This window comes from Oncorhynchus clarkii, chromosome 2 (assembly GCF_045791955.1).
Source record: "Oncorhynchus clarkii lewisi isolate Uvic-CL-2024 chromosome 2, UVic_Ocla_1.0, whole genome shotgun sequence".
NCBI classification, from domain to species: Eukaryota; Metazoa; Chordata; class Actinopteri; order Salmoniformes; family Salmonidae; genus Oncorhynchus; species Oncorhynchus clarkii.
Window position 1 is genome coordinate 11,136,876 of NC_092148.1, and position 26,879 is coordinate 11,163,754.

At 46.5% G+C, this 26,879-nt stretch overlaps 2 protein-coding genes across 4 annotated transcripts in view; both read right to left on the reverse strand.

Moving 5' to 3' along the window:
* Positions 1 to 26,879, reverse strand: part of LOC139421213 (uncharacterized) — a 1,124,809-nt gene that overhangs the window by 685,955 nt on the left and 411,975 nt on the right. The gene's annotated exons all lie outside the window — the stretch shown is intronic.
* Positions 3,289 to 26,879, reverse strand: part of LOC139421146 (ceramide synthase 2-like) — a 144,832-nt gene continuing 121,241 nt past the window's right edge. For all 3 annotated transcript variants that reach the window (XM_071171770.1, XM_071171754.1, XM_071171762.1), the window contains 10 exons: positions 20,300 to 20,473; positions 17,361 to 17,478; positions 16,140 to 16,258; positions 10,819 to 10,876; positions 8,841 to 8,891; positions 7,550 to 7,642; positions 6,667 to 6,795; positions 6,260 to 6,366; positions 5,905 to 6,058; positions 3,289 to 3,486 (listed from right to left, as the gene is read on the reverse strand). In XM_071171770.1, the coding sequence (XP_071027871.1) occupies positions 3,355 to 3,486; positions 5,905 to 6,058; positions 6,260 to 6,366; positions 6,667 to 6,795; positions 7,550 to 7,642; positions 8,841 to 8,891; positions 10,819 to 10,876; positions 16,140 to 16,258; positions 17,361 to 17,478; positions 20,300 to 20,472 (1,134 nt within the window). In that variant the 5' untranslated portion in view covers position 20,473 and the 3' untranslated portion in view covers positions 3,289 to 3,354. The remainder of the gene's footprint in view (positions 3,487 to 5,904; positions 6,059 to 6,259; positions 6,367 to 6,666; positions 6,796 to 7,549; positions 7,643 to 8,840; positions 8,892 to 10,818; positions 10,877 to 16,139; positions 16,259 to 17,360; positions 17,479 to 20,299; positions 20,474 to 26,879) is intronic.

Genomic DNA, 26,879 nt, shown 5'->3' on the forward strand with positions numbered 1-26,879 from the left:
TGAATGCATCTCTAGTCGATGACATGCGTCATACCACACTGCAATGAAACCACAACTGGTCCATACTGGTCTTAACTGGTCTAGACTGGAAAACAGATCAAATATTGCTTTTTAAAAAATCTGAATGATTGACATTCTATTTGGGACCCTGACTAGCTGGACTGTTTGCCTTTACATTTACAATGGCAATTTGTGTTTTTGAAAAAACTATTGAAATATACTGAAAATAAAGTTCTGCCTGTGTGACCTTGGTAAGATGTCAATGACACTCAGAAGATATACTGAAATAGTCACACACATACAGAGCGAAAACATGATACAACTGTTTGATAACAAGTATTTTCCTCTCCAATGTCAACGGAGAGTGTCTACAGACAGAGCGTTACCACTGGCACATAAACATGACATTAGCAGAGGAAGGAGAGCATAATTCAGAATCAGCAGAATCTCAATATACCCCCCAAAAACTATTTAACACTTCATTTGAAGGACTGCTTATAAGCTGCTTATAAACATGATTACATCGTTTATGAACCAGTTATTCACATTATTACATTGTTTATTAACCATTCAATAAAGCAGTTTATTAACAGGTCCTCAAATCAAGGTCCATACAGTGCAGTAGGTTAAATCTTGTTGTGTCTCTTTTCTAAAGTCTGTCTTTCATGGCAACTGGAGTATTGGACATAAAGGCACATGGACAAAACATGCTTATAGCAGGTTGAGCATCAACAAGGTAAGTGAAAAATAACAGAATAAGGTAAAAGCACCATAGTCTGGCTGTAAGGCACATGAGTACAGTAAGAAGAGCCATACTAGAAGCAGCATCACACTTTCTCCCCTTCCTTCTATTCTTCCTTCTCTTCTTCCTTCTCTTCTTCCTTCTCCCCTTTCTTCTATTCTTCCTTCTCCCCTTTCTTCTCCCCTTTCTTCTCTTCTTCCTTCTCTTCTTCCTTCTCCCCTTTCTTCTATTCTTCCTTCTATTCTTCCTTCTCCCCTTTCTTCTCTTCTTCCTTCTCTTCTTCCTTCTCCCCTTTCTTCTATTCTTCCTTCTCCCCTTCCTTCTCTTCTTCCTTCTCCCCTTTCTTCTCTTCTTCCTTCTATTCTTCCTTCTCTTCTTCCTTCTCCCCTTCCTTCTGTTCTTCCTTCTCCCCCTTCTTCTATTCTTCATTCTCCCCTTTCTTCTCTTCTTCCTTCTATTCTTCCTTCTCTTCTTCCTTCTCCCCTTCCTTCTGTTCTTCTTCTCCCCTTTCTTCTCTTCTTCCTTCTCCCCTTTCTTCTCTTCTTCCTTCTCCCCTTTCTTCTCTTCTTCCTTCTCCCCTTTCTTCTCTTCTTCCTTCTCCCCTTTCTTCTATTCTTCCTTCTCCCTTTCTTCTCTTCTTCCTTCTCTTCTTCCTTCTCCCCTTTCTTCTCTTCTTCCTTCTCCCCTTCCTTCTCTTCTTCCTTCTCCCCTTTCTTCTATTCTTCCTTCTCCCCTTCCTTCTCTTCTTCCTTCTCTTCTTCCTTCTCCCCTTTCTTCTATTCTTCCTTCTCCCCTTCCTTCTCTTCTTCCTTCTCCCCTTCCTTCTCTTCTTCCTTCTCTTCTTCCTTCTCCCCTTCCTTCTCTTCTTCCTTCTCCCCTTCCTTCTCTTCTTCCATCTCCCCTTCCTTCAATTCTTCCTTCTCCCCTTCCTTCTCTTCTTCCCTTCATTCTCATCATTCTGTCCTCTCTTCCATTCACATCATTTTGAACACTCTTTTAGAGGGACTGAAATCACAGACGTTCCCAATGCTATTCCTTAACTTGTGTGTGTGTGTGTGTGTGTGTGTGTGGGTGGGGGGGGGGGGGGGGTATTCTCATGAACAAATTGAGTTACAAAACCATGATGCATGATATCATTCTGAGGACTAAGATGTCTAGTTTTAGAGGAAAGTGTCATGTAAAAAAAAAAGGAAAAATACATTTTCATTACTGAAATGCGTACTGATTACATTCATGGTAATTTTATAAAAATACATCTTTAAAAAAAACGAACTTATTTAAATAAAACAAAATATGTTGCTGTAGTTTCTCCATAAATTATAAAAATTGTATACTAGTTGAAGTTTACATTAAACTATAATATTTATTACATACAAGCAGTGTCTGTGGATATGTCTCATTACCATTTTTTTCAAGTTCCTATAAAACTCCAGTTTTTAAATAAACATTTCTTCACCCATGATGCATCATCTAGAGTAGTCCTTAGAAAACAGCTAAAGAGCTCAAATTGCGGAAAAGTCTGATTTTCATTTTATAATAATTGTCATTTTAAAACATTTGTATTTTCAGTGTTATGTTTAACTCAGGCATTTTCATTAGGGGAGCAATGTTACAAAATATTATACATATTGATTTAGAACTTTTTTGGACTTCAAAAACTAATGAGAATTTTGTGAAAATGTTGGTAGAATGCATAATATCTAATAAAAAACGAATAATAATTATGAAATAGATACATATAGATCCTAATCTCAGCTATTCAAGAGGACATTTTGTGAAAAATGACTAAATGTATTTTTTAATTACAGTTTCGTGAGAATTACCCGTGTGTGTGTGTGTTATTAATGGACTATAATAACAGGTCCATGCCAATTAATGTAGTATATCCAAAATTGTGTGTGTGATTGAGTGTTTATAATGTAGTACAGTGTATCTAACCACAGATACAGGTCTACCTGTAGTTATCCGTTTTCCCTACCACTCTGTTCCTTTCCTCTTCCCTCCATTTCTCCTTTTCCCCTTCCCTCCATCTCTCCCTTCCCTCCATCCTCCCTTCCCCTTCACTCCATCTCTCCCTTCCCTCCATCTCTCCCTTTCCCCTTCCCTCCATCACTCCCTTCCCCTTCCCTCCATCTCTCCCTTCCCCTTCCCTCCATCTCTCCCTTTCCCTTCCCTCCATCTCTCCCTTTCCCCTTCCCTCCATCACTCCCTTCCCCTTCCCTCCATCTCTCCCTTCCCCTTCCCTCCATCTCTCCCTTCCCCTTCCCTCCATTTCTCCCTTCCCCTTCCCTCCATCTCTCCCTTTCCCCTTCCCTCCATCTCTCCCTTCCCCTTCCCTCCATCTCTCCCTTTCCCCTTCCCTCCATCTCTCCCTTCCCCTTCACTCCATCTCTCCCTTCCCTCCATCTCTCCCTTCCCCTTCCCTCCATCTCTCCCTTCCCCTTCCCTCCATCTCTCCCTTTCCCCTTCCCTCCATCTCTCCCTTTCCCTTCCCTCCATCTCTCCCTTCCCCTTCCCTCCATCTCTCCCTTTCCCCTTCCCTCCATCTCTCCTACTCTGCTGAGTGAGGGATGTGAATTCTTCACACTCTTACTTCCTGGCACACGTTTTCATTACTCCGTCTTGCGGTGGTTGTTGTGAGCGGCGTGACCATTCTGCACCGCACCTTTCTTCTCCACCCCCTTCTCTTCCTCCCCTGACTCGTCTGTCTCTTCTTTATCGCTCCTCTCGTCCTCCACCTTTTCCTGAAGCGAAAGGAGAGAAAGAAAGAGAGGTGTGTTTAGAAACATGTCATCCGTCCAGAGACAATACTTTTCCTTTCCACAAACTGAACCCAAACCAGACTGCTGCTCTTTTTTTAGCTGGGCTTTCCAAAACATATCAATGTGTGATTTCTGAATAAACTTTCTCTCTCCTCCACCCACCCCTCCTCTCCCAGTCTCTCTCCTCCACCCACCCCTCCTCTCCCAGTCTCTCTCCTCCACCCACCCCTCCTCTCCCAGTCTCTCTCCTCCACCTACCCCACCCACCCCTCCTCTCCCAGTTTCTCTCCTCCACCCCCCCACACCTCCTCTCCCAGTCTCTCTCCTCCACCTACACCCACCCCCCACCCACCCACCCCTCCTCTCCCAGTCTCTCTCCTCCTCTCCCACCCACCCACCCACCCACCCACCCACCCCTCCTCTCCCACTCTCCTCCTCCTCTCCCAGTCTCTCTCCTCCACCTACACACCCCTCCTCTCCCACCTCTCTCCTCTCCTCTCCCAGTCTCTCCTCCTCTCCCACCCCCCCACACCACCTCCCTCTCCCAGTCTCTCTCCTCCACCTACACCCCCTCCTCTCCCAGTCTCTCTCCTCCACCCACCCACCCACCCACCCACCTCTCCTCTCCCAGTCTCTCTCCTCCACCCCCCCCACCCCTCCTCTCCCAGTCTCTCTCCTCCACCTACACACCCCTCCTCTCCCAGTCTCTCTCCTCCACCTACACACCCCTCCTCTCCCAGTCTCTCTCCTCCACCCACCCACCCACCCACCCACCCACCTCTCCCACCTCTCCTCTCCCAGTCTCTCTCCTCCACCCACCCACCCACCCACCCACCTCTCCTCTCCCAGTCTCTCTCCTCCACCCCCCCCACCCCTCCTCTCCCAGTCTCTCTCCTCCACCTACCCACCCTCCTCCACCTCCTCTCCCAGTCTCTCTCCTCCACCCCCCCCCACCCCTCCTCTCCCACCCACCCACCCACCCACCTCTCCTCTCCCAGTCTCTCTCCTCCACCCACCCACCCACCCACCCACCCACCCACCCACCCACCCACCTCTCCTCTCCCAGTCTCTCTCCTCCACCCACCCACCCACCCACCCACCCACCCACCTCTCTCCCAGTCTCTCTCCTCCACCCCCCCCACCCCTCCTCTCCCACTCTCTCCTCCTCTCCTCTCCCAGTCTCTCTCCTCCACCCCCCCCACCCCTCCTCTCCCAGTCTCTCTCCCACCCCCCCCCACCCCTCCTCTCCCAGTCTCTCTCCTCCACCCCCCCCACCCCTCCTCTCCCAGTCTCTCTATGTCTCTACTTCTGTTTCCCACATATTCATTTCTCTCTCACATACAAGAAAAACAATAAAGATAGACTGGGTTGTGTGTTCAGTGTTGTCAGGATGCCTGTGCAATGCTGTAATGGCTGTGTATGTAGTGTTGTCAGGATATGTGTGTGTGTGTGTGTGTAGTGTTGTCAGGGTGTGTGTGTGTGTGTGTGTGTGTGTAGTGTTGTCAGGGTGTGTGTGTGTGTAGTGTTGTCAGGGTGTGTGTGTGTGTGTGTGTGTGTGTAGTGTTGTCAGGGTGTGTGTGTGTGTAGTGTTGTCAGAGGGTGTGTGCAGTGTTGTCAGGGTGTGTGTGTGTGTAGTGTTGTCAGGGTGTGTGTGTGTGTGTGTGTGTGTGTGTGTAGTGTTGTCAGGGTGCGTGTGTGTGTGTGTGTAGTGTTGTCAGGGGGTGTGTGTGTGTGTGTGTGTGTGTAGTGTTGTCAGGGTGTGTGTGTGTGTGTGTAGTGTTGTCAGGGTGTGTGTGTGTGTGTGTGTTGTCAGGGTGTGTGTGTGTGTGTGTGTGTGTGTAGTGTTGTCAGGGTGTGTGTGTGTGTGTAGTGTTGTCAGAGGGTGTGTGCAGTGTTGTCAGGGTGTGTGTGTGTGTGTGTGTGTGTAGTGTTGTCAGGGTGTGTGTGTGTGTAGTGTTGTCAGGGTGTGTGTGTATAGTGTTGTCAGGGTGTGTGTGTAGTGTTGTCAGGGTGTGTGTGTAGTGTTGTCAGGGTGTGTGTGTATAGTGTTGTCAGGGTGTGTGTGTAGTGTTGTCAGGGTGTGTGTGTAGTGTTGTCAGAGGGTGTGTGTATAGTGTTGTCAGGGTGTGTGTGTAGTGTTGTCAGGGTGTGTGTGTAGTGTTGTCAGAGGGTGTGTGTATAGTGTTGTCAGGGTGTGTGTGTAGTGTTGTCAGGGTGTGTGTGTGTGTGTAGTGTTGTCAGAGGGTGTGTGTATAGTGTTGTCAGGGTGTGTGTGTAGTGTTGTCAGGGTGTGTGTGTATAGTGTTGTCAGGGTGTGTGTGTATAGTGTTGTCAGGGTGTGTGTGTGTGTGTGTGTGTGTGTAGTGTTGTCAGGGTGTGTGTGCAGTGTTGTGTACATACATCGCTGCTCAGGAAGCGGACGGCCATACGCAGAATGAGGATGGCCCAGAAGATATGGAGACACTGCAGCACCATCATAAGGAAATTCAGGAAGTAGTATCCAAAGAACGGAGAGTACATAGTCATTGGATAAATGTACGTAGAATAAATGATGCTGAGAGAGAGGAGGGGGGGGGGGCAAGAAGAGCAATAACATCAGTAACAACCAACAGACAATTAACAGACATTTATGATGCTAATCAGAATTTGTTGTTCACTGACTTGCCTAGTTAAAGGTTACATAAGTAAAACAATCAGAATGGCTGTGAGAGACAGATCATTGGTGTGTGGTGGGAGTGTTCAGGTGTCATCTCACTAGAAGGGGAAGATATAGAGTCTAGTGAAGATGAAGACGGCAGCGAAGAGGAAGAAGACGTAGTTACTGGTGTTTCTCCATCCAGCATAGATGAATATCTTAGCGGACTTTCAGAGAGAGAGAGAGAAAGAGAAAGATTGTTGTTAGAAAATAATTGTAATGTCATATTTCTTCCACCAGGTGACAGTACTAAATCTCTCCATATCTCCACTTCTCCAATATCAGTAGTACTTTGTCCACTTCCTGGTTTATCAAATAAAATGGGATTTCCTTGTGGGTGATTCCCCTGTGGGCCCCACCTACAAACTACATGTGCTAACTGTATTATTGTGTTTATTATCGTATCATGGCAGTGATATTATTATCATGTTATGTTGGTGACCCAGCTCTCCTGTAATTGGTTGTACCTCCAGTAAATAGTCGGAGGAGTCGTGCAGCAGCATGATGAGCGTGCCCGCTCTGATGTAGTTGACACACCAGGAGAAACTGATGAGGAAGATGGTGGCCATATGGTGAACCATCTGCTCCTTAAAGTCCTACCGGGAGGAAGAGAAGGAGGGAAAGAGAGAAATGCAGGGAGGGAGAGAGAAGGTTAGTTTGTGTTTTGTTACCTTGATAACATTCTGATCCTTAAAACACACACACACACACACACACACACACACAGTCTGTTCTGTTCTGACCCTAGTGGAGTAGAGTCCACTGACAAACTCCCCTTTAACCTCCAGCTCCACACACACAAACACGTCATATCAGTCCAATGTCCACCTCCTGCAGTTGCCCCCTGGCCCCTGTCCCTATACACACTGACACTTACATCAGTGCCATGACAGTAACCCCTGGTCGTCAGTACAGGGGCAACACCATGGCGACAGCAGGAGAGGGATCGGAAAGACTTGCTTACTGCTTTCAATGAATCACTTGTAGCTAACAGAGTGTGCAGCCTTGGTTAACCACTATCCCTGATCTTGTCAACTGCAGTCCCCCATGTATGGAAGAATCTTCGGGTGATCTGCGTGCTGTAATTGATTGACTCTTAAAGTGAATAGGACTGTAAGTAAAGGGATTCTGTGCCACCATTTTTAGTGGTTGATTTGTATACTGTATTCTTGATTGTTACAAGCATAGTGTGTTTCATAGAGCAGGCACGGTGCACATAGTGTGTTTCATAGAGCAGGCACGGTGCACATAGTGTGTTTCATAGAGCAGGCACGGTGCACATAGTGTGTTTCATAGAGCAGGCACGGTGCACATAGTGTGTTTCATAGAGCAGGCACGGTGCACACTTACTTTCCGTTTGACGTCTGATGCCACACTGAAGATTAGAGAGACGTAGAAACCCAGCTCTATCATATAGTACCAATACTGAGACGGCAGGAGAGTCTGGGGGAGAGATGAGAGATTGAGGGATGGAGAGAGAAATAGATGAGGGATGGAGGGAAATAGATGAGGGATGGAGGGAAATAGATGAGGGATAGAGGGAGATAATGAGGGATGAAGGGATGGAGAGAGAAATAGATGAGGGATGAAGGGATAGAGAGAGAAATAGATGAGGGATGGAGGGATGGAGAGAGAAATAGATGAGGGATGAAGGGATGGAGAGAGAAATAGATGAGGGATGAAGGGATGGAGAGAGAAATAGATGAGGGATGGAGGGATGGAGAGAGAAATAGATGAGGGATGAAGGGATGGAGAGAGAAATAGATGAGGGATGGAGGGATGGAGAGAGAAATAGATGAGGGATGGAGGGATGGAGAGAGAAATAGATGAGGGATGGAGGGATGGAGAGAGAAATAGATGAGGGATGAAGGGATGGAGAGAGAAATAGATGAGGGATGGAGGGATGGAGAGAGAAATAGATGAGGGATGGAGAGAGAAATAGATGAGGGATGGAGAGAGAAATAGATGAGGGATGGAGGGAAATAGATGTGGGATGGAGACAGAAATAGATGAGGGATAGAGGGAAATAATGAGGGATGAAGGGATGGAGAGAGAAATAGATGAGGGATGAAGGGATGGAGAGAGAAATAGATGAGGGATAGAGGAAAATAATGAGGGATGAAGGGAAATAGATGTGGGATAGAGACAGAAATAGACGAGGGATGGAGGGATGGAGAGAAATTGACGAGGGATGGAGAGAGAAATAGATGAGGGATGAAGGGAAATAGATGAGGGATGGAGAGAGAAATAGATGAGAGATGAATGGAAATTGATGAGTGATGGAGGGAGAAATAGATAAGGGATGGAGGGATGGAGAGAGAAATAGATGAGAGATGGAGGGAAATAGATGAGAGATGGAGGGATCGAGGGAAATAGATGAGAGATGGAGGGATGGAGAGAAATTGATGAAAGATGGAGGGATAGGGAGAGAGATGGGATGGGGAGATTATAGGGGAGAGAGAGAGGAGAGAAAGAGCAAGATAATATCAATAACATACATTGATACTTCCATAATATACTTTCTGAACACAGTCAAACACTGGACATAACATGATATGATTGATTATGATATATGCCTTCCAATGACTTTCCTATGTTACAATGTATTAGTTACCACTCATCAATAACCAGAGGGACATACCAGAATAGGGAAGCCCTGCCACATCTCCTTAAAGTCATACAGCCAGGGTTTCTGAGAGAGGGAGAGAGTCATACATAAATCCGACAGTTCTAACTTCAGTCACAGAGAAATAACATCTCCTTAAAGTCATACAGCCAGGGTTTCTGAGAGAGGGAGAGAGTCATACATAAATCAGGCAGTTCTAACTTCAGTCACAGAGAAATAACATCTCCTTAAAGTCATACAGCCAGGGTTTCTGAGAGAGGGAGAGAGTCATACATAAATCAGACAGTTCTAACTTCAGTCACAGAGAAATAACATCTCCTTAAAGTCATACAGCCAGGGTTTCTGAGAGAGGGAGAGAGTCATACATTAATCAGACAGTTCTAACTTCAGTCACAGAGAAATAACATCTCCTTAAAGTCATACAGCCAGGGTTTCTGAGAGAGGGAGAGAGTCATACATAAATCAGACAGTTCTAACTTCAGTCACAGAGAAATAACATCTCCTTAAAGTCATACAGCCAGGGTTTCTGAGAGAGGGAGAGAGTCATACATAAATCAGACAGTTCTAACTTCAGTCACAGAGAAATAACATCTCCTTAAAGTCATACAGCCAGGGTTTCTGAGAGAGGGAGAGAGTCATACATAAATCAGACAGTTCTAACTTCAGTCACAGAGAAATAACATCTCCTTAAAGTCATACAGCCAGGGTTTCTGAGAGAGGGAGAGAGTCATACATAAATCAGACAGTTCTAACTTCAGTCACAGAGAAATAACATCTACTTAAAGTCATACAGCCAGGGTTTCTGAGAGAGGGAGAGAGTCATACATAAATCAGACAGTTCTAACTTCAGTCACAGAGAAATAACATCTCCTTAAAGTCATACAGCCAGGGTTTCTGAGAGAGGGAGAGAGTCATACATAAATCAGACAGTTCTAACTTCAGTCACAGAGAAATAACATCTCCTTAAAGTCATACAGCCAGGGTTTCTGAGAGAGGGAGAGAGTCATACATAAATCAGACAGTTCTAACTTCAGTCACAGAGAAATAACATCTACTTAAAGTAATACAGCCAGGGTTTCTGAGAGAGGGAGAGAGTCATTCATAAATCAGACAGTTCTAACTTCAGGCACAGAGAAATAACATCTCCTTAAAGTCATACAGCCAGGGTTTCTGAGAGAGGGAGAGAGTCATACATACATCAGACAGTTCTAACTCCAGTCACAGAGAAATAACATCTCCTTAAAGTCATACAGCCAGGGTTTCTGAGAGAGGGAGAGAGTCGTACATAAATCAGACAGTTCTAACTTCAGTCACAGAGAAATGACATCTCCTTAAAGTCATACAGCCAGGGTTTCTGAGAGAGGGAGAGAGTCATACATAAATCAGACAGTTCTAACTTCAGTCACAGAGAAATAACATCTACTTAAAGTAATACAGCCAGGGTTTCTGAGAGAGGGAGAGAGTCATTCATAAATCAGACAGTTCTAACTTCAGGCACAGAGAAATAACATCTCCTTAAAGTCATACAGCCAGGGTTTCTGAGAGAGGGAGAGAGTCATACATAAATCAGACAGTTCTAACTTCAGTCACAGAGAAGTACAGCATTGAAACAGATAAATCATTTTCACACCCTCTTTCCCTCTATATATTAATGTGGCTTTATAATTCTCTTCCAGTGTCATTCGTAACTTCTTTATTAATCATGTTAGAAAAACATCAAATTGTATAACATTTGTTTTGGATACTCCGTTGTCCCTGATATAACCAGCACTGTTGTTGACAAGGCTTCTATTCTATCTTAGTATCCTGTAACACATTAATGCTGTCAGTGAATAGGCTCTGTTTCTCCCATCAATGGTTTAACTAGGATCTAAAGTTTAAACTATGAGTTATGACAGAGGTCAGATGACACGATTGACCAATGTTGGTGTAGGAGATTAGCTTGGAGACAGGCGAGAGTTTTAAAGGTCAAAGGTGAAACAGCAGTACTCACGTCAATGAGGGCAGCCAGGCCAGCAATGAAAGCAAGAAGGTAAAAGGTGAATCTCCAACTGCAAGAGAACATACACAATCATTGGACAACACACACACACAGACTTTATACTATAATGCATTTGGAAAGTATTCAGACCCCTTGACCTTTTCTACATTTTGTTACGCTACAGCCTTATTCTAAAATTGATGAAATCGTTTTTTCCCACATCAATCTACACACAATACCCCATTATGACAAAGTAAAAACAGCTTTTTAGATATTATGGCAAATGTATTAAAAATACAAAACTTAAATATCATATTTACATAAGTATTCAGACCCTTTACTCAGTACTTTGTTGAAGCACCTTTAGCAGCGATTACAGCCTCAAGTCTTCTTGGGAATGACCCTATAAGCTTGGCACACCTGTATTTGGGGTGTTTCTCCCATTCTTCTCTGCAGATCATCTCAAACTCTGTCAGGGTGGATGGGGAGTGCCGCTGACCAGTTTCTCCAGAAATGTTTGATCGGGTTCAAGTCCAGGCTCTGGCTGGGCCACTCAAGGACATTCAGAGACTTGTCCCGAAACCACCCCTTCGTTGTCATTGACCTTTTGGAAGATGACCCTTCACCCCAGGCAGAGCTCCTGAACAGGTTTTTATCAAGGATCTCTCTGTACTTTGCTCCGTTCATCTTTCCCTCGTCTCCAAGTTCCTGCTGCTGAAAGACATCCCCACAGCATGATGCTGCCACCACCATGCTTCACCGTAGGGATGGTGCCACGTTGGCATTCAGGCCAAATAGTTCAATCTTGGTTTCATCAGAACATATCATTTTTTTTCAAGCAGGGCTGTCATCTGCCTTTTACTGAGGAGTGGCTTCCGTCTGGCCACTCTACCATAAAGGCCTGATTGGTGGAGTGCTGCAGAGATGGTTCCCCGGGATGTCAATTATGGCAGACCCCCGCAACTCTCTGATTCAGAGGGGTTGGGTTAAATGCGGAAGACCCATTTCAGTTGAATGCATTCAGTTGTACAACTGACTAGGTATCCCCCTTTCCCTTTCTGGAAGGTTCTCCCATAGAGTGACCATAGGGTTTTTGGTCACCTCCCTGACCAAGGCCCTTCTCCCCTGATTTCTCAGTTTGACTGGGCGGCCAGCTCTAGGAAGAGTCTTGCTGGTTCCAAACTTAGTTCATTTAAGAATGATGGAGGCCACTGTGTTCTTGAGGACCTGCAATGCTGCAGACATTTTTTGATACCCTTCCCAGATCTGTGCCTCGACACAATCCTGCCTCGGAGCTCTATGGACAATTCCTTTGACCTCATGGCTTGGTTTTTCCTCTGACATGCACTGTCAACTGTGGGACCTTATATAGACAGGTGTGTGCCTTTACAAATGATGTCCAGTCAATACATTTGCCCAAATGTGGACTCAAGTTAATCAAGTTGAGAAACATCAAGGATGATCAATGGAAAAAGGATGAAACAGAGCTCAATTTCGAATCTCATAGCAAATGGTCTGAATACTTATGTAAATAAAGTATTTCAGTTTTTTATTTTTAATACATTTGCACAAATTTCTAAAAACCTGTTATAACTTTGTCATTATGGGGTATTGTATGAAGATTGATGAAGGAAAAAATAGATGTAATCCATTTTAGAATAAGGCTGTAATGTAAAGAAATTTGGCAAAAGTGAAGGGGTCTGAATACTTTCTGAATGCACTTATATGTACAGTAAAGAGAACATACACACATTCTGTTAAACTGTAATGGATCAGTCCCGTGCAAACTTCCCAGCACACAATGGGAACAGTCATACAGTAGCCTCCCAGTTCAGTCCTGTCGCACAGAGACCAGACCTCCAGTACTGTACAACACAACAACCTGCTGACTACAGACAGAGACCTCCAGTAATGTACGACACAACAACCTGCTGACTACAGATAGAGACCTCCAGTACTGTACAACAACCTGCTGACTACAGATAGACCACCAGTACTGTACAACAACAACCTGCTGACTACAGATAGAAACCTCCAGTACTGTACAACACAACAACCTGCTGACTACAGATAGAAACCTCCAGTACTGTACAACAACAACCTGCTGACTACAGATAGAGACCTCCAGTACTGTACGACACAACAACCTGCTGACTACAGATAGAGACCACCAGTACTGTACAACAACAACCTGCTGACTATAGATAGAGACCTCCAGTACTGTACAACAACAACCTGCTGACTACAGATAGAAACCTCCAGTACTGTACAACACAACAACCTGCTGACTACAGATAGAAACCTCCAGTACTGTACAACAACAACCTGCTGACTACAGATAGAGACCTCCAGTACTGTACGACACAACAACCTGCTGACTACAGATAGAGACCACCAGTACTGTACAACACAACAACCTGCTGACTACAGATAGAAACCTCCAGTACTGTACAACACAACAACCTGCTGACTACAGATAGAGACCTCCAGTACTGTACAACAACCTACTGACTACAGATAGAGACCTCCAGTACTGTACAACACAACAACCTGCTGACTACAGATATAAACCTCCAGTACTGTACAACAACAACCTGCTGACTACAGATAGAGACCTCCAGTACTGTACAACACAACAACCTGCTGACTACAGATAGAGACCTCCAGTACTGTACAACAACCTGCTGACTACAGATAGAGACCTCCAGTACTGTACAACAACAACCTGCTGATTACAGATAGAGACCTCCAGTACTGTACAACAACAACCTGTTGACTACAGATAGAGACCTCCAGTACTGTACAACAACAACCTGCTGACAACAGATAGAGACCGCCAGTACTGTACAACAACCTGCTGATTACAGATAGAGACCTCCAGTACTGTACAACAACAACCTGCTGACTACAGATAGAGACCTCCAGTACTGTACAACAACAACCTGCTGACTACAGATAGAGACCGCCAGTACTGTACAACAACCTGCTGACTACAGATAGAGACATCCAGTAATGTACAACACAACAACCTGCTGACTACAAATAGAGACCTCCAGTACTGTACAACAACAAACTGCTGACTACAGATAGAGACCTCCAGTACTGTACAACAACAACCTGCTGACTATAGATAGAGACCTCCAGTACTGTACAACAACAACCTACTGACTACAGATAGAGACCTCCAGTACTGTACAACAACTACCTGCTGACTACAGATAGAGACCTCCAGTACTGTACAACAACAACCTGCTGACTACAGATAGAGACCTCCAGTATAAAGTACAGAACAACAACCTGCTGACTACAGATAGAGACCTCCAGTACTGTACAACACAACAACCTGCTGACTACAGACAGAGACCTCCAGTACTGTACAACACAACAACCTGCTGACTACAGATAGAGACCTCCAGTACTGTACAACAACAACTTGCTGACTACAGATAGAGACCTCCAGTACTGTACAACAACAACCTACTGACTACAGATAGAGACCTCCAGTACTGTACAACAACAACTTGCTGACTACAGATAGAGACCTCCAGTACTGTACAACAACAACCTGCTGACTACAGACAGAGACCTCCAGTACTGTACAACACAACAACCTGCTGACTACAGATAGAGACCTCCAGTACTGTACAACAACCTGCTGACTACAGATAGAGACCTCCAGTACTGTACAACAACAACCTGCTGACTATAGATAGAGACCTCCAGTACTGTACAACAAAACAGCCTGCTGACTACAGATAGAGACCTCCAGTACTGTACAACAACCTGCTGACTACAGATAGAGACCTCCAGTACTGTACAACAACTTGCTGACTACAGATAGAGACCTCCAGTACTGTACAACAACCTGCTGACTACAGATAGAGACCTCCAGTACTGTACAACACAACAACCTGCTGACTACAGATAGAGGCCTCCAGTACTGTACAACAACAACCTGCTGACTACAGATAGAGACCTCCAGTACTGTACAATATTAACTACAGGTTGTCTCTACACTAGTGATTGTGATATTAACTACAGGTTGTTATCTACACTAGTGATTGTGATATTAACTACAGGTTGTATCTACACTAGTGATTGTGATATTAACTACAGGTTGTCTCTACACTAGTGATTGTGATATTAACTACAGGTTGTTATCTACACTAGTGATTGTGATATTAACTACAGGTTGTTATCTACACTAGTGATTGTGATGTTAACTACAGGTTGTCTCTACACTAGTGATTGTGATATTAACTACAGGTTGTTATCTACACTAGTGATTGTGATAATAACTACAGGTTGTTGTCTACACTAGTGATTGTGATATTAACTACAGGTTGTTATCTACACTAGTGATTGTGATATTAACTACAGGTTGTTATCTACACTAGTGATTGTGATATTAACTACAGGTTGTCTCTACACTAGTAATTGTGATATTAACTACAGGTTGTTATCTACACTATTGATTGTGATATTAACTACAGGTTGTCTCTACACTAGTGATTGTGATATTAACTACAGGTTGTTATCTACACTAGTGATTGTGATAATAACTACAGGTTGTTGTCTACACTAGTGATTGTGATATTAACTACAGGTTGTTATCTACACTAGTGATTGTGATATTAACTACAGGTTGTTATCTACACTAGTGATTGTGATATTAACTACAGGTTGTCTCTACACTAGTAATTGTGATATTAACTACAGGTTGTTATCTACACTAGTGATTGTGATATTAACTACAGGTTGTCTCTACACGAGTGATTGTGATATTAACTACAGGTTGTTATCTACACTATTGATTGTGATTTTAATGTCAGTATTAGTGTAACACAGCCACTGTCTCAGTTCAATAACAATGACACACACTGTTGGGATATAAATTGATTCTGCTGATAGGGCCAAACTGTCTCCTGGGACTGGTGAGGGATGTGAGGGGCGGGCAGCGTATGTGTGTGTGGCCTGGGGGGTAGGAGGAGCCTTGATAAAACCAGGCTGGCAATATAATGAGTGTCAGATATACTGTAAATAGACTCATGCTTTAACACTCAGACATGTGCTCACAGGCCAATGTCAGCACGTGTGTGTCTGTGCATGTGGGTGTGTTGGTGACAGATTGGCATTGAGCAGCTGTTTGTGAAGCTGTTGTGTTGTTATCTTTTTTTGCGCATGTGTTCATGCATGTGTATGTGTGTGCATGTGTGGGAGTGTGTATGCATATAGGTATTTGTGTGTGTGTGTGTGTGTGTGTGTGTGTGTGTGTGTGTGTGTGTGTGTGTGTGTGTGTGTGTGTGTGTGTGTGTGTGTGTGTGTGTGCGTACCTGGCCTCTTTGAACTTCTTCAGTAGACTGGGTCGGTCCTGGTTCCTGCGTCTCCTGAACCATCTCTGCACCTGTCTCTCTGAACAACCTGTCTGCATACACAGACTGTCTATAGAACTCTGTAGAGGGAGAGAGAGCGGGGGAATAGGGGGAGAGAGAAAGAGAGGAGGGAGAGAGAGCGGGGGATAGAGGGAGAGAGAAAGGGAGGAGGGAGAGAGAGCGGGGAATAGAGGGAGAGAGAAAGGGAGGAGGGAGAGCGGGGGATGGGGGAGAGAGAAAGGGAGGAGGGAGGGAGAGCGGGGAATAGGGGGGGAGAGAAAGGGAGGAGGGAGAGAGAGCGGGGGATAGAGGGAGAGAGAAAGGGAGGAGGGAGGGAGGGAGAGCGGGGGATAGGGGGAGAGAGAAAGGGAGGAGGGAGGGAGAGCGGGGAATAGGGGGAGAGAGAAAGGGAGGAGGGAGAGAGAGCGGGGATAGAGGGAGAGAGAAAGGGAGGAGGGAGAGAGAGCGGGGGATAGAGGGAGAGAGAAAGGGAGGAGGGAGAGAGAGCGGGGAATCGAGGGAGAGAGAAAGGGAGGAGGGAGGGAGAGCGGGGGATAGGGGGAGAGAGAAAGGGAGGAGGGAGGGAGAGCGGGGGATAGGGGGCGAGAGAAAGGGAGGAGGGAGGAAAGCGGGGAATAGGGGGAGAGAGAAAGGGAGGAGGGAGAGAGAGCGGGGAATAGGGGGAGAGAGAAAGGGAGGAGGGAGAGAGAGCGGGGGATAGAGGGAAAGAGAAAGGGAGGAGGGAGAGAGAGCGGGGAATAGGGGGAGAGAGAAAGGGAGGAGGGAGAGAGAAGGGTAGAAAGGGATACAGTTTAGCATAATGATTTGTGTGGTGCTGTATACAGATGTAGGATCTTAATTTGAGTCAGTTTGCTACAGCAGGAAAATAATTCTGCAGCAACAGGATATGTGAATTATTATATGGATTATAATTAGGGGTTGATACATTTTTCATTAGGGCAAATCAAGTCTGAAATGACAAACTTTAGAAGCCTTTTTAAAACTCAAATACACACGTTTACATTTCCTGCTGTGCTGAATTATTTTTGCAACAAAAGACTGAACAAATTAAGATCTGTAGCAATTGTGTAGTGTTAATGTGTTCATGTGTGTGTGTGCGTGCCTGTGTGCATGTGTCTCTGTGCTGGCGTGCATTGGTGTAGTCTTTTTTAGTTGTGTTACCTGTGAGGGGTTCTTGGTTGTGTTACAGTAGAAGGACTCCAGTGTGGGGTTGTGTGAGACTATGATCCGAACTTTCTCCTTCACCCCCATGACAGCAGCCAGTGGGGTGGCCACTAACCTGCACACACCGAGAGGGGGGAGAGAGGGATGAGATGGGAGGAAGATAGAGAGACGGCATGGTATTGCTGGGCGCAATTGTTCAGTTGATTGGAGCATGTGGGTTTGATATTATCATGAGGGAGGATGGAGAGGTATGAAGGGAGGGAGAGAAAGTGATAGAGAGAGAGTGACAGAGAAAGGTTGACTGATTGCTATTGCTAAGCTAACACACAACATACAGGTGGGTTCTAAAAATATGAGAGAAGAGAAGAGAGGGATTGAAAGGACACAGAGGAGAAGAGGAAGCAGAGATATGATCAGAGTGACTCAGTGAAAACAGACCGAGATTAAATTACAGATTGAAGGTAAAATAATGTAATTAAAGATTAGTGGAGGAGAGGACAAGATGGAGAGAGGGAAGAGGGAGAGAGGGAGGGAGGGAAGGAGAAAAAGGGAGCACGTGGAAGAGGGGGGTGGCGTAGGAATATAAACATGTAGACAGATGGGGGAAAGAGAAGAGGTATAAACATGTATACAGATGGGAAAAGAGAAGAGGTATAAACATGTATACAGATGGTGAAAGAGAAGAGGTATAAACATGCAGACAGATGGTGAAAGAGAAGAGGTGTAAACATGTAGACAGATGGGGGAAAGAGAAGAGGTATAAACATGTAGACAGATGGTGAAAGAGAAGAGGTATAAACATGTAGACAGATGGTGAAAGAGAAGAGGTATAAACTTTTAGACAGATGGTGAAAGAGAAGAGGTATAAACATGTAGACAGATGGTGAAAGAGAAGAGGTATTAACATGTAGACAGATGGGGGGGGGGGGGGAGAAAAGAGGTATAAACACATTATTGGGTTCTGAGAATATGAAAATATACTTATGTCACTGATGGAGTGGTAAGGTTTAGAGGGTCTACACCAGAAGTTAAGGGTTATAGGAGGAAGGTATATCTTGTGTGCAACTAAGCTTGGAATGTGTTGAGTGCAGGGAAGCGATTACATATGGCAGTCATTGATAAGGGGAGACAGGTGGAGATCTTAGAAACTAACAATGTCACTGAGGGAGAGAGGGTAATGTATAACATTTACATTATGTCAGGATATGTTACTGAGGGAGAGAGGGTAATGTATAACATTTACATTATGTCAGGATATGTCACTGAGGGATAGAGGGTAATGTATAACATTTACATTATGTCAGGATATGTTACTGAGGGAGAGAGGGTAATGTATAAAGTTTACATTATGTCAGGATATGTTACTGAGGGAGAGAGGGTAATGTATAACATTTACATTATGTCAGGATATGTTACTGAGGGAGAGAGGGTAATGTATAACATTTACATTATGTCAGGATATGTCACTGAGGGAGAGAGGGTAATGTATAACGTTTACATTATGTCAGGATATGTCACCGAGGGAGAGAGGGTAATGTATAACGTTTACATTATGTCAGGATATGTTACTGAGGGAGAGAGGGTAATGTATAACATTTACATTATGTCAGGATATGTCACTGAGGGAGAGAGGGTAATGTATAACGTTTACATTATGTCAGGATATGTCACCGAGGGAGAGAGGGTAATGTATAACGTTTCATTATGTCAGGATATGTCACTGAGGGAGAGAGGGTAATGTATAATGTTTACATTATGTCAGGATATGTTACTGAGGGAGAGAGGGTAATGTATAACGTTTACATTATGTCAGGATATGTCACTGAGGGAGAGAGGGTAATGTATAATGTTTACATTATGTCAGGATATGTTATTGTTAGCCATCGGGGATCCTCTGGGAGGAGAGGAGACACGGTCTGGGATCAATAACCATGACAGCCTTGACTTGGGGAGGAGTGAGTACTTTGGGGTAGAGGTCAGATCAGATGAAGTGATGAAGAATAGATATCACTAAGGTTCTGTCTAGTAACAGGGATGCATTGGCTGTTCGGTTGTGGAGGAGGAGACTCAGCCTAGGAGAAAGAGAAGAGGTATTAACATGTATACAGATGGTGAAAGAGAAGAGGTATAAACATGTAGACAGATGGTGAAAGAGAAGAGGTATTAACATGTAGACAGATGGGGGAAAGAGAAGAGGTGTAGACAGATGGTGAAAGAGAAGAGGTATTAACATGCAGACAGATGGTGAAAGAGAAGAGGTATAAACATGTAGACAGATGGGGGAAAGAGAAGAGGTGTAGACAGATGGTGAAAGAGAAGAGGTATTAACATGCAGACAGATGGTGAAAGAGAAGAGGTATTAACATGTAGACAGATGGGGGAAAGAGAAGAGGTGTAGACAGATGGTGAAAGAGAAGAGGTATTAACATGCAGACAGATGGTGAAAGAGAAGAGGTATAAACATGTAGACAGATGGGGGAAAGAGAAGAGGTGTAGACAGATGGTGAAAGAGAAGAGGTATTAACATGCAGACAGATGGTGAAAGAGAAGAGGTATAAACATGTAGACAGATGGTGAAAGAGAAGAGGTGTAAACATGTAGACAGATGGTGAAAGAGAAGAGGTATAAACATGTAGACAGATGGGGGAAAGAGAAGAGGTGTAGACAGATGGTGAAAGAGAAGAGGTATTAACATGCAGACAGATGGTGAAAGAGAAGAGGTATTAACATGTAGACATGGTGAAAGAGAAGAGGTATAAACATGTAGACATGGTGAAAGAGAAGAGGTATAAACATGTTGACAGATAGTGAAAGAGAAGAGGTATAAACATGTTGACAGATGGGGTAAAGAGGCAGAGGATTAATCGTATGAGGGGTGACAGCCAGCCAAACAGACAGACAGACGGACAGACAGAAGAACAGACGGACAGACGTACCTCTCGAAGATCTGTCGTATTACGAGGAAGGCTAGGGCGATGGGTAGCACCACCCAAAGGTCGCTGGCCTTGGCGTAGACACGGCCATCTTTGTCCTCCAGGTCAGCCCAACCCAGCCCCTCAGGGAACCACAGCCGCTCATTCCAGAACCACTCGCTCAGACTGGACACCATACTGGGGAGAGAGCAGAGAAGACGGTTAATATACTGACATTTACACACACAACAGTTGTCCCATGTGTAGTCTACTTCCTGATCTCTTTTATGACACTCTTTTATGACACAATGTCTGTCTAACCCTAACCCTAACCCTAGCCAGACACAGGAAGAATGGAAAGAGTTAAAATCCCTAACTGAATAAATGTTTATTTATCCATTTCTTCCCCATTCAATTACAGATGTAGGATCTTCATTTGATCACCCTGTTGTAGGAGAACTGCAGGAAATGTAAAACTTGTTGTGTATTTGAGGTTTCTGAAGTTTGTAATTGTAATTGTATCAATCCCTACCAAAATGTAAATTCATTATAATCTACATAATTATCACATTCATGTTGATGTAGGATTATTTTCCTGCTGTAGCAAACTGGCTCAAATTAAAGATGGAATCCAAAGGTCGCGGGCAACCTCATGCTGCCCCCACTTGTTGTGTTGTTTTCTCACTTTCAACGAAAACAAGGGAGTTGAGCCCTAAACCACCTTGGACTTGCCTTCTGGGAAAAGTGTGCCTATGCTCGAAATCCCACCCACTCAAATGACCCTTGCTGCGCCATGGCTCTGGAGTGGAAGTCACTAGCTACCCCTAGTCACTAGCTACCCACTAGCTACTACTTTTTGTTCTATGTAGAGGCCTATAGTAGCAACAGTGTTTGTGACTGTCTGTGCTTGTGTCTCTCTTTTTGTTCTATGTAGAGGCCTATAGTAGCTACAGTGTTTGTGACTGTCTGTGCTTGTGTCTCTCTTTTTGTTCTATGTAGAGGCCTATAGTAGCTACAGTGTTTGCGACTGTCGCTGTGCTATTTGTGTGCATATGTTTTCACCACGACCTGTAGGTCCAGGTTACTGGCCCAACTGTTTTCTATACTGAGTAATGCCAACCCAGACAGTCCTTCCTGTGACATGTGACATTATATGTCCATTGCGCTGCACACAATTTAAACAGTCTTGAATGATGTATGCCAAGGTATACCTGAGATAAGGCACTGTTGAGTTTGCAACATCACAACTCAAATGCCGGTTCACCAGTATGAACGAAATAGCAAACAGCTTTTTTTGTTCAAGCCCTCAAGAACTGTTGGCCGCTAAAGATGATAATCTGTTCACATCTGCCAATTTATTGACTGTTAAGTATTCAGACGATGTAACGGCGTTCGTCTGTAGGAGGAAGAGAAGCGGACCAAAGCGCAGCGTGGTGGTTATTCATGTTTTAATAAATCGCTACACATGAACAAACTAACAAAAACAAGAAATGTGAAAACGCAAAACAGTCCTATCCTGTGACACCAAACACAGTGACAGGAACAATCACCCACCAACAAACAGTGAAACCCAGGCTACCTAAGTATGATTCTCAATCAGAGACAACTAAAGACACCTGCCTCTGATTGAGAACCATACTAGGCCGAAAACATAGAACTGACCCAAAACATAGAAAAACGAACATAGACTGCCCACCCAACTCACGCCCTGACCATACTAAATAAATACAAAAACAAAGGAAATAGAGGTCAGAACGTGACAGTACCCCCCCCCAAAGGTGCGGACTCCGGCCGCAAAACCTTGACCTATAGGGGAGGGTCTGGGTGGGCGTCTGTCCGCGGTGGCGGCTCTGGCGCGGGACGCGGACCCCACTTCGCCATTGTCTTAGTCCGCCGTATTGTCCGCCTCCGTGGCTTACTCCCCATGCCCACCCCTCTCAATGACCCCACTGGACAGAGGGGCTGCTTGGGACAGAGGGGCAGCTCGGGACAGAGGTGAAGCAGCAGCTCGGGACAGAGGGGCAGCTGCTCGGGACAGAGGGGCAGCTGCTCGGGACAGAGGGGCAGCTGCTCGGGACAGAGGGGCAGCTGCTCGGGACAGAGGGGCAGCTGCTCGGGACAGAGGGACAGCTGCTCGGGACAGAGGGACAGCTGCTCGGGACAGAGGGGCAGCTGCTCCGGGCGGAGGGGCTCTAGCGGCCCCTGGCTGACTGGCGGCACTGGCGGCCCCTGGCTGACTGGCGGCACTGGCGGCCCCTGGTTGACTGGCGGCACTGGCGGCCCCTGGCTGACTGGCGGCACTGGCGGCCCCTGGCTGACGGGCGGCACTGGCGGCCCCTGGTTGACTGGCGGCACTGGCGGCCCCTGGCTGACTGGCGGCACTGGCGGCCCCTGGCTGACGGGCGGCACTGGCGGCCCCTGGCTGACGGGCGGCACTGGCGGCCCCTGGCTGACGGGCGGCACTGGCGGCCCCTGGCTGACGGGCGGCATTGGCGGCTCCTGGCAGACGGGCGGCACTGGCGGCGCTGGGCAGACGGGCGGCGCTGGGCAGACGGGCGGCACTGGCGGCGCTGGGCAGACGGGCGGCGCTGGCGGCGCTGGGCAGACGGGCGGCGCTGGCGGCGTTGGGCAGACGGGCGGCGCTGGCGGCGCTGGGCAGACGGGCGGCGCTGGCGGCGCTGGGCAGACGGGCGGCGCTGGCGGCGTTGGGCAGACGGGCGGCGCTGGGCAGACGGGAGGCTCCGGCAGAGGCGCCGGACAGGCGGGAGGCTCCGGCAGAGGCGCCGGACAGGCGGGAGGCTCCGGCAGAGGCGCCGGACAGACGGGAGGCTCCGGCAGAGGCGCCGGACAGACGGGAGACTCCGGCAGCGCTGGAGAGGAGGAAGGCTCTGGACGGATGGGCCGGAGAGACAGCCTGGTACGGGGAGCTGCCACCGGAGGGCTGGGGTGTGGAGGTGGTGACGGATAGACCGGGCCGTGCAGGCGCACTGGAGCTCTTGAGCACCGAGCCTGCCCAACCTTACCCGGTTGAATGGTCCCGGTCGCCCTGCCAGTGCGGCGAGGTGGAATAGCCCGCACTGGGCTATGCAGGCGAACCGGGGACACCGTGCGCAAGGCTGGTGCCATGTAAGCCGGCCCAAGGAGACGCACTGGAGACCAGATGCGTAGAGCCGGCTTCATGGCACTTGGCTCGATGCCCACTCTAGCCCGGCCGATACGCGGAGCTGGAATGTACCGCACCGGGCTGTGCACCCGCACTGGGGACACCGTGCGCTCCACAGCATAACACGGTGCCTGCCCGGTCTCTCTAGCCCCCCGGTAACCACAGGAAGTTGGCTCAGGTCTCCTACCTGGCGTAGCCATACTCCCTGTTAGCCCCCCCCCAAGAAATTTTTGGGGCTGACTCCCGGGCTTCCATCCACGACGCCGCGCTGCCTCCTCATACCAGCGCCTCTCCGCTTTCGCCGCCTCCCGTTCTTCCTTGGGGCGGCGATACTCTCCTGGCTGAGCCCAAGGTCCTTTACCGTCTAGTTCGTCCTCCCATGTCCAATCCTCCTCGCGCTGCTCCTGCTGCTGCTTTCTCCTTTGCCCATTACCACACCGCTTGGTCCTGTTGTGGTGGGTGATTCTGTAACGGCGTTCGTCTGTAGGAGGAAGAGAAGCGGACCAAAGCGCAGCGTGGTGGTTATTCATGTTTTAATAAATCGCTACACATGAACAAACTAACAAAAACAAGAAATGTGAAAACGCAAAACAGTCCTATCCTGTGACACCAAACACAGTGACAGGAACAATCACCCACCAACAAACAGTGAAACCCAGGCTACCTAAGTATGATTCTCAATCAGAGACAACTAAAGACACCTGCCTCTGATTGAGAACCATACTAGGCCGAAAACATAGAACTGACCCAAAACATAGAAAAACGAACATAGACTGCCCACCCAACTCACGCCCTGACCATACTAAATAAATACAAAAACAAAGGAAATAGAGGTCAGAACGTGACAGACGACCTGTCCCCAGAGCTTTCAATAGGCTACAGTTCATCTCTTTCCGTAACCTGTTGAGGCCGGCAATTAAGGAGAATCAGAGGCTAAATGAAAGATGTTGCAGAACTGCTGTATTTGAAGAACAACTCTTCTGCCCAGTTCCCCAGATGTTGCTATGGCAATCAGATGTTTTTACCATCCCTGTAAAACTGTTGCTTTTGTGGAGAGATCGTTTTCAAAACTAAAACTCATAAAAAAACTCCCTATGAAGCATTAGGCTCTCGGTCTCATGTGTTTTGAACACCTGAGTAAGCTCCACTCATTGCCCTGGCGCCTTCGTAGCTGTTACCACAGCATTTGTTGTTCACTGATATCCCAGTCTGGTCTCATAGCCTAGACGTAACATAGTAAACATAAATCCGGAACGCTCAAATGAGTATATGTTACTTTAGCATTTTAGCTAATTGCCAATTTTGCAACTACTTTATAGCTACTTTGCAACTAAACTAAAAAAGAAACGACCTCTTACTGTCCACTTTGTTTATTTTCAGCAATCTGAACATGTGTAAATATTTGTATGAACATAACAAGATTCAACAACTGAGACATAAACTGAATAAGTTCCACAGACATGTGACTAACAGAAATTGAATAATGTGTCCCTGAACAAAGGGGGGGGGGGTCAAAATCAAAAGTCAGTATCTGGTGTGGCCACCAGCTGCATTAAATACTGCAGTGCATCTCCTCCTCATGGACTGCACCAGATTTGCCCGTTCTTGCTGTGAGATGTTACCCCACTCTTCCACCAAGGCACCTGCAAGTTCCCGGACAATTCTGAGGGGAATGGCCCTAGCCCTCACCCTCCGATCCAACTGGTCCCAGACATGCTCAATGGGATTGAGATCCGAGCTCTTCGCTGGCCATGGCAGATCACTAAAATTCCTGACGGACCCTCCACCTCCAAATCGATCCCGCTCCAGAGTACAGGCCTTGGTGTAACGCTCATTCCTTCGACGATAAACGCAAATCTGACCATCACCCCTGGTGAGACAAAACCGCAACTCGTCAGTGAAGAGCACTTTTTGCCAGTCCTGTCTGATCCAGCGACGGTGGGTTTTTGCCCATAGGCGATGTTGTTGCCGGTGATGTCTGGTGAGGACCTGCCTTACAACAGGCCTACATGCCCTCAGTCCAGCCCCTCTCAGCCTATTGAGGACAGTCTGAGCACTGATGGAGGGATTGTGCGTTCCTGGTGTAACTCGGGCAGTTGTTGTTGCCATCCTGTACCTGTCCCGCAGGTGTGATGTTTGGATGTACCAATCCTGTACAGGTGTTGTTACACGTGGTCTGCCACTGCGAGGATGATCAGCTGTCCGTCCTGTCTCCCTGTAGCGCTATCTTAGGCATCTCACAGTACGGACATTGCAATTTATTTGCCCTGGCCACATCTGCAGTCCTCATGCCGCCTTGCAGCATGCCTAAGGCACGTTCACGCAGATGAGCAGTTCTTTTGGTGTTTTTCAGAGTCGGTAGAAAGGCCTCTTTAGTGTCCTAAGTTTTCATAACTGTGACCTTAATTGCCTACCGTCTGTAAGCTGTTAGTGTCTAACGACCGTTCTACAGGTGCATGTTCATTAATTGTTTTTTGTTCATTGAACAAGCATGGGAAACAGTGTTTAAACCCTTTACAATGAAGATCTGTGAAGTTATTTGGATTTTTACAAATGATCTTGTGAAAGACAGGGTCCTGAAAAAAGACTGTTTTTTTTTTGCTGATGTAGCATGTTAGCTAACCCTTCCCCTAACCCTTTCAGCCAACCCAAACACAATTGCATTTTATCGATGGCAATTTGAATGCACAGAGATACCGTGATGAGATCCTGAGGCCCATTGTCGTGCCTTTAATCTGTCACCCATCACCATGTTTCAGCATGATAATGCACAGCTCCATGTCGCAAGGATCTGTACACAATTCCTGGAAGCTTAAAATGTCCCAGTTCTTCCATGGCCTGCATACTCACCAGACATGTCACCAATTGAGCATGTTTGGGATGCTCTGGATGGACGTGTACGACAGCGTGTTCCAGTTCCCACCAATATCCAGCAACTTCTCACAGCCATTGGAGAGGACTGGGCCACAGGCCACAATTAACAGCCTGATCAGGAGATGTGTGTCACGACTCCCACCAAAGGTGGTTCCTCTTCCTGTTTGGGCGGCGCTCGGTGCTCGTCGTCACCGGTCTACTAGCTGGCACCAATCCCTTTTTCCTTTTCTGTTGGTTTTGTCTTATTGGTTACACCTGTTTCTTGTTTAGGTTTTAGTCGGGCTATTGAAGCCGGTGATGCCCGCCTGCTTTTGTGCGGGCTGATTTCCTCTGTTCGTGTTTGTGGTTGTGCGATTTTCTTGTTTTTCTCCGGACTGGTTGGGTCCTGTTTTTGAGCCGGTCTTTGTTATGTGCCTGGTGTTTTGGCGTGACCGTTTTCCTGCGGCGGAATAAAAAACAATTGTCCTTTACCCTCTGTACCCTGCGCCTGACTCCGCACCCACTACTCATAGAAGTGCGTTACAATGTGTCACGCTGCATGGGGCAAATGGTGGTCACACCAGATAC